This window comes from Bos mutus, chromosome 16, assembly GCF_027580195.1.
Source record: "Bos mutus isolate GX-2022 chromosome 16, NWIPB_WYAK_1.1, whole genome shotgun sequence".
NCBI classification, from domain to species: domain Eukaryota; kingdom Metazoa; phylum Chordata; class Mammalia; order Artiodactyla; family Bovidae; genus Bos; species Bos mutus.
Window position 1 is genome coordinate 2,025,913 of NC_091632.1, and position 12,644 is coordinate 2,038,556.

Consider the following 12,644-nt stretch of genomic DNA (forward strand, 5'->3'; position numbering starts at 1 on the left):
GCCCGCGCCCCTCCAGGCCCTGCCGGGTCTCGGCCCGCGCGCTCCCCAGTCCGGCCCGGCCCTCCCCTCCCCTCCCCTCCCCTCCCCTCCCCCACTCCTCGCCTCTCCCCTCCCTTCCCCTCCCTCCCCTCCCCCTCTGCCTCCCTCCCCGCCCCCTCCCTCCTCTGCCCTCCCTTCCCCTCCCCCTCCCCGTCCCGGCGCGCGCGGGGAGGCGCGGGCGCGCGCACGCAGGAGGTCGGGGGCGCGCGGCCGCCGGGGGCGCGCACGGGCCGCGCTCTGCCCTAATGCGGCGGCGGGAGGCGAGCGGCGCTGCGGGGGACGACGGGCAAGCGGCGGCGCGGGCGGCGGACAGCGCCGACTGCACCCGGGGCCGGAGCCCCAGCCCTTGCAGGTAGGCACGCGCGGACACCGGAGACGAGCTGCGGGTGGAACGGATTCGTGGAGGCCCGTCCAGCGCCGTCCCCTTGCTCCCGCCCTTCTCTGCCTGTCTCCATCTCTCACCCGAACCCATCCCCTCCTTCCACGCCTCGACCTCTCTCTCCGCGTCGTCACCTGCCCGAGCCCCGAGTCTACACCGGGACCCTGCCCCACCCGGCTCCCCGCCCCAGCCCCCCGCACGCCTTTGCTCTTTGGCCGCCTCCCCGCCCCCTCCCTCCCCTCCGTCTCTTCCTCTGTCCTTCCGTCCCCGCCGCACCCCGAGCTCTCCACTGACCTGTTTACCACCGCACCCCACTTTGTGCGACCCCTTCCCTTCTGTTTTCCCTTCCCTGCACCCCCGCCTCTCTCCTGCCCTTACTGCTCCGGCCGCCGATTCATGCCCCCGTCCCTCCGTGTGCGTCTATCAGCTCCCTCGCAGTTTCTGTCCCTACCGCGTCCCTTCTGCATACCGGGGCCTAGCCCCTTCCCAGCTGCCTACTGGTGTCCGCCTCCACCCTCTCCAGAACGCCGTCTTCTCCCTCTTGACTGTTACCTGGCGAGCCCCCCATCACCTTCCCCACATGCCCTTCCTGGTGCTGTTTGTAGCCACACAGACTTGTCCCAAGCCCCCTCACCTGCCGCTGGGCCCTCCTTCTCTGCTTGGGGAGGCCTAGGACTCTGAAGGCCCTGTGTACTCACTGTGGCAGAATCCACTTATACCCCTTTCTGCATGTTTGATCCTATTCATGGCTCCGGGGTGGGGAAGGGCAAAGGATGCTGCGTGTTATTAGGCCTCTCTTACATTCCTCTTTAGCCACTGTCTTCCTGTAGCTGTTCAGGTTTGTTTCCTAGAGGGATGGGAGTGGGGGTGGGGGGGAGGAGGTGTTAAGCTTAGGAAAACTAGTGAGGAGAGGCAGAATCCAAAGAAATGGTTTCGCAACCTCTTCCTGGTCTTGATCTGAGCCCTGGGATGCAAAGGCCTGGATGAGGAGCCTCTCTGGAGGGCTGGAAAATTTCGGATTTTAGAAAGGATTCTTTCTCAGCCTCCAAGTCAGCACTTTGGCATCGAGAGCTGTCATGAGTGTGGCCCATGGGCTGGGCTGAGTGGGCAGAGTGCTGAATCACCTAGACTCTGGTCCCCATGGCAGTCCCTCTTGCCTTGAGCTGGGTTCTGTTCCTCATTCCTTACTTGGCATTTGGCAGTGGTGTGTGTGTGTGTCTGTGTGTGTGTTGGGCAGAGATCCCTCCTTCCTCCGTCCAAAGGAGTGGATGACGATGTCCCTTTTCTGCCTGTCTGTCTCCCTGGCACGAGGGCCGGTGTGTGTTATCTACCCTCGGAACGTGGATGAGCCCTTGCTGGGCCCTAATCACGGCTCCGGCAAGGGCAGCCACAGGGCTTGGAGACCTGGGTGGGCAGGACGTGGAGTTTTCGTCTAGAGCTGGAGACCGGCAGATTCACAACCCACTGAACTTGAACCATAAGTAAGAGAAGCCCAGGGAAAATGTGTAAAGACCCGGGGGACTGGTCACGCCAGCTGGAGGAGCAGAGGAAGGAGGCAGACAGGAGCCTGCCCCTCCCCCCCTGGTTTGGGGGTGATTGCATTTGGTGGCTTTGCGTTGCAGGAACATTTAAAGAAGATGGGAGTGGGATCTGCTCTGCATCTAATAATTCTACTTTTTGTCCTGACAGAACTGGCACTTCGGAGGGAGTAATTTCTTCCTCTCGCATTTAGATTCAGCTGAAGGGGGTGTGTGTGTGTGTGTGTGTGTGTGTGTGTGTGTGTGTGTGTGTGCGCGGGCATGCGTGAGTATAGAAAGAAAGAGAGAGAGCAAATAGAATGAGGATGAATAACACAAATGAGGAAAGAGACTGACTTACACTTAGTCCAGAAGTTGTGTTTGGCACCGAGAACCAGGCAATGGCAGCCCAATTCCTGCCCTGGGGACCTCAGCTAAAATCCCAAGTCTTAAATTGGAGGTTGAGAGCAAATTGCCGGTGGGTGCTGCCCCTTCTCTACAAGGCTCCCTCACTTTAGAATAGAGAGTGGACTCCTTCAGCTCATGAGCAGCGTCTCTGAATGGGCAGGCACAGGCTGGGGGACTGGCTGTCCTCTGCTTTGTCGGTCTTCCGTGTCCCTCCCCTCATGAGTGGGGTGAGGTGGTAGCTTCCCCTGGCATCAGCATTCCCAGGGCTCCCAGGTTTTCCTGCTCCAGGGAGGAGGTATCACCTGGAGCCATCTTTGGGAGCTGATTGGATTAAGTTACTGATGTTGAAATGCTTGCTTGGGGCTCAGGTTAAGTGGGGGATTCTGATAATTGTGTATATATCTCCTGGTTCTGTGCAGTGAATCTCACCTCTCATCCCTTGTTTGATATCACAGAGGCTATGGCATGGATAAATTGAGGCACACAGAGTGGGAAGCCAGCCCCCTGCGGAGCCAGAGCAAGACCTGGCCAGCTCCCTGTGGGCTGTGACAGGCTGGGCTTATGGAGTCGGGCTGTATCGGTCAGGGGTACATTGAGGAGGTGGCCGGTGTTTAGGGGTTGGGTTCTCGCTTTGGATATCTGGGGGTGGAGGCACAGAAGATGGTGTTGTTTCTGCAGTGACTGAGAGACAGGGTTCCAAGCCTCCTGTTACTTAGCAGTTGCTGCAGTGTGTTCCCTTCCCCTGGTGCCCCTCTTCTCTAAGATTATCCAAGAGCTGGGGTGTGAGGGTCATCACTTAGTCTTCAGAAAAAGAGTTTCCTAGGAAACTAGAAAGAGAGAGGCAGAGAAGCTCAGTTTCAGTCTGTTTGGCTTGGGAGAAGAGGAGGGAAGGAAGTAAGGGGAATTGAAGGCTGGTTACATACTTACTCATTCAACAAATGCTAGTTAAATCCTACAATGTGCTAGGTGCTGGGATCATAGAGATGGAAAGTAAAACAGGGTCTCTCAGAGCTGCCAGCGTGATGGAAAAGAGAGACGAGTGATCAGACAAATAACACAGATAAGCTTGAGTAAGGACATGGGGCCAGGGATGAGGAACATCTTTCCCTCCTGTGGCATCGGCCCCCTCCGCCGCAGCTGGGAAGAGGGCTGGGTTGGTGTTGTCAGAATGGGGCCCAGGGCTGACTTGGAGGTTGAATGTGAGGAAGAAGGTGGTGCAGGATATTACCAGATCCCTGACTCGAGGGGCAAGAGGTGATGTTCTGCGTGCAGCTGAACCCTGCTGGCTGCTGCTTCAGCCTGGTAGGGGAACCCTGGGACAAGACTGAGGCTCCTCAACTCTCCCATTCTCATTTCTTAAGCACTTGTATTTTAGGGGCAAAGGATGGTCAAAATATGCTTAGAATGTCAGAGTGAGCCAGAGGAAAGAGGCCCAGGATCTGCCCTCAGGGAGCTCCTAACTGATGGAGAGACAGCGAGTACAGATACGTGCTCAGGAGCAAGGTGAGTAAAATTATTGTGAGCTCGACATGGGCGGAAGGGTCTTGGAGTTCTGGGAGGTCACGATCAGGTGGGAGTCATCGGAGAAATTCAGGTAGGAGGGAGGAGGTTGATGGTGACAGAGGGATCCGTAGAAGCTACACTCTTGAGCATAGGTTGCCGTGAACATCCATGGCTGAACTGGGAAGGAGCCCAAGGATAAAGACAGCCATCCTCACCTTTCTGAGGAAGCCCCCTCCGGGTACATATCTGCTTTATCTCATTTCATTAGTGTGTCCCGAGCCTTTGAATATATCCTAGGGCATATTGTTGAATGCCCAACTAAGCTACATGTTGGGCGTATAAGTTGAGTTGGAGTTACAGAAATGAAAACAGATTTAAGTTCACTACAAGAAATGCTCCACCAGAGGTAGATGGCTTCCTGGCCTTGTAGCAGCATGGCCGAGGGGTCCTGACGGGCAGGAGGGCCTGGGATGACTGCACCGCCCTGTTTGGATCGACTGCCGCTTTGGCTAGAGCAGCCTCATGTCAGACTTCTGAGCATTTACTCCTAGTGCTCAGCTAGGGCTCAGGCTGCAAGGGCAGATGTTAAACGTGTGCACCCTGGTCCTTGGGGCTTCAGGGAGGGCTCTGGGAGCTAATGACTTTGCTGGGTGCTTGAGGAGGTGCTTCTCACAGCTTTGCTGACCTGGGGCATTGGTCAGACTTTGCCAGCCAGCTTGAGATCTCTTGATCCACCCTCTTTGCTTAGGTTTTGAGACAAGTCGGGAAAAATAAAAGTGGCGTAATACAAAAGTACCACCAAAGTGGTGTCGTATAATTAAGTCTTCAGACCCTGGGCAGTGAGGTTTCCAAGGAAGGAGCTATGCCTCAGTATGGCTTATGGAGTCAGGGAGGTGACAGCATTGTGAAGCTGCTCAGCTGTGGCTTCAGACAGACGTTCGGTCAAAGCTTGGTTCTTTCACTTACTGGCTGACGGGCTTCGGTCTCCCAGTCTGTAAAATGGGACCGTTAATATGAACTTTGCACAGCTGTGTTAGGGATCACATGTGATAAGGCAGAGAAGACTCCAGCACCCTCCCTGGCCAGCAGTAAATACCAAATGCTAACTGTTCTTTACAGGGGGTGGAAATGGAGCTGAGCCTTGAAAGGTTGGTAGAGTTTTGGTAAGGAAGGGAAGGTGAGAATTTTCTAGATGAGGGAACCCACCAGGGGTATAAGCAAGAACTCTGTGGGATCAGGTTCTCTGGGAAAGAAGTGACGTGCCTACCTGTGCCTGCTCACCCCATTTTCCTGTAGTAGAGCCTTACCGAAGGGACATCGTCATGAACAGCAGGAGGGGCTTGTTTTACTTCCAGCCCCAGCATTCAGTGCAGTTCAGCTCAGTTGCTCAGTCGTGTCCGACTCTTTGCAACCCCATAGACTGCAGCACACCAGGCCTCCCTGTCCATCATGAACTCCAGAGCTTGCTCAAACTCCTGTCCATCGAGTCGGTGATGCCATCATTAACAGAGCCTCAATATGTTTCTCTCTCTAACACTAGAGATTGCTGAAAGTCTCTAGTCCCAGAAGCCTGTGTCTCTGGTATTTATGTCATGGATTAATTTCTTGTCTTGCCTTCCCTCTCCCAAAAGCCATGCCTTGAAAAAGTTGGAGTGCCTGGGGCCTGTTGGGTCATCCCCTCAGGCTGTCACCATCTCCGCTGACTCCACCATCCTCTCTGACCCCGTAGCTCCCCTCCTCTGGGAAGCAGCTGTCTGAGCATCTGCCTTCTTCTTCACCTGCTCCCCCTCACTCTTCCTCTCCCAGACTGGGCCAGCCCCTCCTGAAAGGCCTCCCTGGCAGCCCATCTCCCCAGCATTATGATGCTAATCATGTTGTTAATTTTTCTGAGATGCAGAAAGAAAGCCCCAATCTGTTCTAATGAATTTAATTAGAGAGGGGCTTGGAGGGCTTCAGAACCTCTTACCAGGATCACAATAAACAGAGTTAACGAGATAAACAGCTTGGGAGCAGTGGCTCAAGGGTAGGAAGGGAGGATTTCTGACTAAGTCCTAGAATGAGGAAGCCGTTGGCGGAGTTGGAGGAAGGCTGTGTGAGCTGTTGCCCACCACGTGGGTTCCCTTTTGGGTTCTTTCTGCCTGCCCCACGCAGTCCTATGGACATAGTTGTATATCTAGGTCTGTCCTTGGGTAACAGGAACCTTTGGAGAGGTCTTACTATTCTTACCATCATCACCAAACATTTATTGAACATGTGCTATGTGGGTAGCGGGTACCACACCATCTTCTGGAGCAAAATGGAGGCTCACAAGACCTTGTCTTCACTGTAATGGAGATAAGATATAGAGAGAGAGAGAGAGAGAGAGAGAGATTTTTTTTTTTTTTTTTTTTTTTTTCAAATACAAGAAACACTTGCTAATTCCAGACAGTAAATTCTAAAAGGTTGACAGGAGATTATATTGGGCTTGGACAATCTGGAAAAGCCTCTTGCAGGAGTAAATAATTGAGGGGGATCTTGAGACATCAAGATTTGAAGACTTGGTAATCAGAGCTGCTGGAGGACTGCAGATTCAATGGCAGGAATATGCAGGGGTGTTTGAGTCACGATGAATAAATGGCATGGCTTGGGTGGTGGATGCATGTAATTCAGTAGTGAGGGACATATTTGGAGCACTGTACTGAGACATAGTCATAGAGGTCCCTGAGTGCCAGAGTCTACTTTTCTAACCTGATTACCCTGGGGTCTCACTGCTATCCCTCTCTGAGCGCTTAGAATGGTCGACTTGGGGAAGGGCTTAGGACAGGATGATTGTGGCCTTCATGCTGGGCTCACTTTCCTGGATCCAATTTAGACCAACTGGGGTTGGTTGACCAGATGCTAAATTTTGTTCTCAGATCTTGTGACTTTCTGGGATGAGAGTGAATGGCTGGCAGAGCAATTCCAAGGACTTTTCCCCGTGATGAGAGTTCCTTCTTTACTGATGCTGGCCAATTTGCTTTGGCAGTAACACTTTTTTGCAAGAATTCAGTGGAATCTTCCAGTTCCAAGCTCGGTGAATTTCGTAACTCATCTCTTTATATTACTAAGAGTTCTTTGAATGTATGTGTATACAAGTATATGAATGTTTATGTGTGCATGTTGCTTATGTTATTGAAATTGTTTCAACTGGATTCTCATTCTAATGTGATCTTTATTTGCAATACAAAAGTTATTAAACTCTTCTGGGTCTTAATTTCTCCATGTGCATGAGGGAAAGAGCCATCCCTGTGTCCTGTTGTATGTGGATCTGTAAGTTGGTGCTGTGAGAACAGGATTTTAAACACAAGGAGGTCATATAACAATCATTTTGACAAAAAGTAAAATGTTGAGCTGAGATTTTAAGTCAGTTCTCGCTCCCCTTTGGAACCTCTTGACTTGTAAGACCAGTCAGAATTTTATTTGGGGGCACCAACAAAATTATGTTTTTTGTTATTTTCCATAGTCTGTCTGGGCTTATGCATAATTAGTAGTGGGGTGAGTGCACTGCGGTCAGGTATTGGTTGGCCTGCCCATGGATGTCTGTATGAGAAGCATTGTTATAATGCCAGTGTTACAATACCCACTGTGCGATATTTTTCCACATGTTGAAGGTGACATGTTCTCTGAGGCCACAGGCGGTTTTCCCATGCTGTGACGTAGGAAAGGACAAAAACAGGATCTCTTTCTGTTCGTCATCACGCACTGAGTGGAAATGAAGCCTTTGTGACTCATGTTGGAAGCTAAACCAGGGTTGTCTAGCTGTTGCCAGCTCTGAGCTGTGCCTTGGTTTTGTTTTTTTGTGTGTGTTTTTTTTACATGGTGTTCATTGCATCTGCAGTTAGTCTTTGAAGCCTCTATTATGAGCATAGGCACACTTCTGGGTGGCAACTTGTTTTGAGAGAATCTTCAACTCATAGAATGTTAGAGATGGTTTCATCTAAGATCATTATTTTATGATCAAAATGTGTAGTTGCTGGCAAAGCTAGGTCTTCCATGTACCAGGACACTGGGAACTTTAAACTCTGCATACGAACCTAGTAATTGTACAAGAGGGTATGTAATTAAGTTCCTTAAAGCATGATCTAAACTAGAAATGCCTTGGTATGTCAGAAAAGAGAGGATACCAATGTAGACTAAAGTCCTTTGGGAAGATTTTGAAGAGATGCAGGGGCTGATCTGGGTCCCCAGAGATGGGTAGGAGATAAAGGAAGGAAATGGGCTAAAGGAGCATAATCAAAGGTTTAGAGGAGGGAAGTGGTCCTCCGGCATTGACTTGGCCAGGCTGGAACAGTGGAAGGTACAGCTGGAGGGGCCAGCTGGGGCCAGACTCCAGAGAGTCCTGAATCTGACTAGAAGTTGGACTTTGTCTTAAAGTTGGTGAGGAGCATTTAGGCTTCTTAGCTGAGCTTGCTCTTGTTCTGAACAAGATTGTGGCATTAGGAGACGTGAGTGACATCCCTGCACAGGCAGTGCTGTCTGGGGAGTGTTGTTTCTGAAGGGTGTCTCGGGCAATGGGGAGGACTGGAACTCTTCCTTGGCAGGCAGGGAGCTTGTTGCTGTCCAGGGTGCTGACCTGCCATCTGAAAGATTTTTCTCCCTAGTGATGCCATGTTAAAAGGTAAAGCCAGGGAATGCTTAGAACCATCCAAGAGGGATCTGGAAAACAGTTCTGGCTAGGACTAGGTAGCATGTGGGGTTTTGGGCACCAAATTGGTTTGCAGCATTTGACTTCACAATCTTTGTGATGAAAGCAAAAGTTTGGGTTAGGAGAACTAGTAATGGCCCTTTTAAGAAGGAGAGACCATGTGTGTGCACATATGCGTGTTAAAATGACCCAGTTTGTAGCCTTGCAAATTTTGCCTTAGAGTGTTTGTGTTTACATGAGACTCCCAGCACATTCAGCACATTGCCTCTTTCATTATGAAAAGGTACTCTTTCTACCCAACATTCTGAAATGTATCTAAAACCTCTCCAGCACACCTGGATAGAACAACAGAAGTCCCCAGAAGACCCTACTCATTTCTTTAAATGAAAATCTAGATGTTCAATATTTGTGCTGTCCAATAGAGCTTTCTGTGATGGTGGGACTATTCTGTATCTGCATTTTCCAGCGTGGTAACCACTGGCCACACATAGCTGTTGAGCACTTGAAACGTGGCTAATGTGACTGAGAACTGAAATTTTAATTTAATTTAAATATCCTGCACAGCTCTAGTGTCAAAATCTTTGCAGTTTGCCATTTACCTTTGCGTATTTGTCTCTCATGCCCGAATCTGTTTGACTTAGAGCAAAAATGGACGTTTGAATGGGGAGGAGTTTGACCCACTGCTGGAGAAAACCTCATGCTGAATCTGAACTGAAGGTCTATGCGTGGCTGTGAGTTTTGCCCTTTTTTGTCACAATGAGAACAACCATTCGTGATGCACTGCGGTTTTCCTTTCAAGGGCAGGGAGAAGGCTCCTTGGATTCTGGCTCTAGTCCCAGGGACCTGATCCGAGACTTTCTGGAGCCTCGAATGGGTCAGGAGCTCAGTGTGTATGGCTCTGGACACTTGACTCTGTGGTGAGATGGGGTACAGATTTTGTGCTGTTACGTCAGATGTTTGTGGGCATCCAACAGAGAGAAGTTCCTGGTCTTCGTTCATCTTCCTTTCTGACTGTAGGCGTCATTTCATCTTGTTTACCTGGTGTAGTGGATGTGGTCAGTGGTAGAAATACCAGAGGGGAAAATGCTTCAAAATGCCAATCAATAAGCAAGTAATAACAAACTGTCAGAAAACTGGAATAGAAAATTTCCTTTGTGTTGTTATGAGTCTGTGCACAGAGGTCTGTGTAAGCTTATTCTAAATATGTTTGATTTCTTTGCGTCTCCGTCTTAGGCTTTCTGTGTAAAAGTCTAGTTTCCTAAACCAGAGTGTGTGCTTTTTGAAGCCATGCTTTCTAGTTTTCTTACATAGAATCTCAGTTTTCTGATAATAATCCTTAATAAATGCCTGTTTGTGAGTAGCTCTTTGTTAGCCTGCAGCTATGGGTTTGACTCCTAGAAAATGCGTGCGCATGAATAACAAATAATATTTCTCAAACCCCTGCTGGGCCTAAGTCTCTGTATTTGGTATTCTGGGCAGTGACAAAGGAGGAGCCAGGGAGGGTTGATCTCAGTCTAACAGGAGAGCAAAGGCCAGCACGTGAGGTAAATTACACACACAAACACACTGATGGAAACAAAGACTGCCGGGCTGCGGGGATGCAGAGCTGGGGGAGGGGCGCGGGGCACTGGCAGGGCTGCCCTGTGTGTGTGTCTCTGGCCTTCTCTTGAGGATTCCCTCCTTTGCGAGGCTTAGCCGGTACCAGCCACCCCGTGCCTGCAGAGACAGAGCTGCCTTTATGGTGGGTCGGGCTGCCCACTGTCTCTCTGAGGCTGGGCTGAGGCGCTGCTGTCCTGAGCTTGCCTCTTCTGTGGTGGAGACGCGCCGATGGGGGGAGGGAGATGCAAGGGGAAGAAACTCCTTTTTCTTCTTATCACTGAAACGGTGGCAGAGTCCTGCTCTCAGATTCCCTCCTGCTCACAGAGGGGCTTGCTGGGGCTCCGGCGGCTCTGGTCCGTGGAGCAGCATCATGCAGGCTCAGGTGTGACTCTGCGGGGACAGGAGGTGCAGAGCTGAGTGAGGCGGCTCTCTGCGGTCTCCCCAGCTCTCCTCTCAGGGGTGTGCCCTGCGTGGTGGGGAGCAGGTGGGCTGTATCTCTCAGCAGGGCTGGGAGGGCCTTCTCTGATTGACTCCTAGGACGGAGCCTGCCCTTGCCTGTCCTCCACGCGCCCGTGAGTCCCCGGGGATCTTGTTAAAGTGTGGGGTAGAATCAGTGGGTTTGGACTGGGCCTGAGCGTCTGCATTTCTGACAAGCTCCGGAGTAGGGCTGGTACCACTCGTCAGTAAACCGCACCGACTGGCAGCACCCTGCAAGTGTGTTGTCAACCTGGCAATGAGTTAGCTTCACCTGGAGAGATGTTCAGATGTGCTGATGCTGGGACCCACTTGATGCCGATTAAATCACAGTCTCTAAGAGTTGAACCTCAGCATAGGAGTGTTTCGGTTTCCTCTTGGTGATCTGTAACTTTATTTACTGATTTATTTTTGCCTGTGCTGGGTCTTCGCTGTGCACGGGCGTTTCTCTACTTGGGGCCGCGGGGGTCTCCCCTTTTTGCAGCGTGTGGTCCTCTCGCTGCGGTGGCCTCTCTCGTGCAGGGCACAGACTCTAGGCACACGGGCTTGGGCGGTTGTGGTGCATGGGCGCAGTTGTGGTTCCCCAGCTCTAGAGCACAGGCACGTGAGCTCCGCTGCTCTGAGGCATGAGGGAGCTTCTCAGACCAGACATCCAATCTGTGTCCCCTGCCCTGGCAGGTGGATTCTTTACACTGAGCCACCAGGGAAGCCCCTTGTTGATTCTAATGTACAACCCAGGCTGAGAACCACTGGCTCTCTGGATGGGTTTTCTCCTCCTCGGATCTACTTTTCACCTGGCTGTTCCTTTCTTAGCTCAAGAGATGAGCAGTGCCTTGAGGATGCAGAATGTCTTACCCACCAGCCTCGCCCACAGCGGTCCTCAGTCAGCACACGGTGGTCAGCTCGGCTGGCTGTATCATGCTGACCTCTGCTCCCAGCGGCGCACCGCCAGCCGTGAGGCATAGAAGCCTGTGGCCGGCATAGGGCAGGCTGGCGCTGCTCCTGGAGCCAGTCCCAGTGGGCCTCCAGCCCTGCCTTCAGGCCCAGAGCAGACTTACAAGAAGTAGACAGTAAATGGATGATTATTCTAGTATCGGGTGGCAGGAAGGGCACTGGGTTATGGACCTGAAGGGACTAGAACTGCTTATTTAACCTTCTTTAGCTTTAAATTTCCCAGTTGTGAAATGGGGATAATAACGCCTACCTAATGGGACTGTTTAAGAACTATATAGGAGAAGGCACTCTATAAATGCTGTTGTGCATTTAAGCAGTTGTGTTTGTGTAAGGATCCGTTTAAACAGCGGCTGGCTGAGCTGTAGGTGCTGGGCTTCCAGCCCTTGTCGGAAGACCCTCCCTGGTCCCACCGTGTGTGCCTCTGTCCAAAGGACAGCCAGGGGCTAAGGGAGGCAGGGTTGACTGGACATCGACCCTGTGCCAAGGACTGTGCTAGATGCGTGGCTTCTGTCAACTCACTGATCCATCACAGCCTTGGACTGGATATTTATACCCATCACTTGGAAGGATAGGGGCTCAGAATGGGCCCAAAGTAAGATAGCTCTAAGTGGCAAAGCTGGGATTGAATCTGATCCCAAAGTCTCCTACTCCTGGCTCATTACCCACTGGACAGCTCTGAATTCCAATATGTGCTGATGGTCCCTTGTTTGAGAAGTTACCATGTCTGAGAGTCACTTGTATTGAAGAGTGAGATAAAAGTCTGGGAACACAGAAGCGCCGGTCTTCTGTTAGGAAATGTTAGGGTCTGATGGCCCGAGAGCCTTCTGAGTCTTGACCAACATGATACTGTAACACCACTGCTCAGAGGCTTCATCAGGACTCGGGTGGAAGCTACGGCCCCTTCCCCATGCAAGAATCACCATCTGCCCCTGTGGTCCCCTCTCTGCTGGACGGAGCCTCTGAGCCCAGCTCTTGTCTGTTTTGCCTGTCTAGGCTTGCCTTTCATGCTGGTGCTCTGCTATAAGAAAACGGGGCCCTGCAAGGGGACACTCCCGGGAGCCTCTTTCATCCACAAGTGTAACATCAGCAGACGATTTTCATCACCTGG

At 51.5% G+C, this 12,644-nt stretch overlaps 1 protein-coding gene across 2 annotated transcripts in view; it reads left to right on the forward strand.

Moving 5' to 3' along the window:
• The first annotated feature begins 281 nt into the window (after positions 1-281).
• The window catches only part of NFASC (neurofascin), a 201,632-nt gene continuing 189,269 nt past the window's right edge, over positions 282-12,644 (forward strand). For both annotated transcript variants that reach the window (XM_070384557.1, XM_070384556.1), the window contains exon 1: positions 282-391. In XM_070384557.1, the coding sequence (XP_070240658.1) occupies positions 285-391 (107 nt within the window). In that variant the 5' untranslated portion in view covers positions 282-284. The remainder of the gene's footprint in view (positions 392-12,644) is intronic.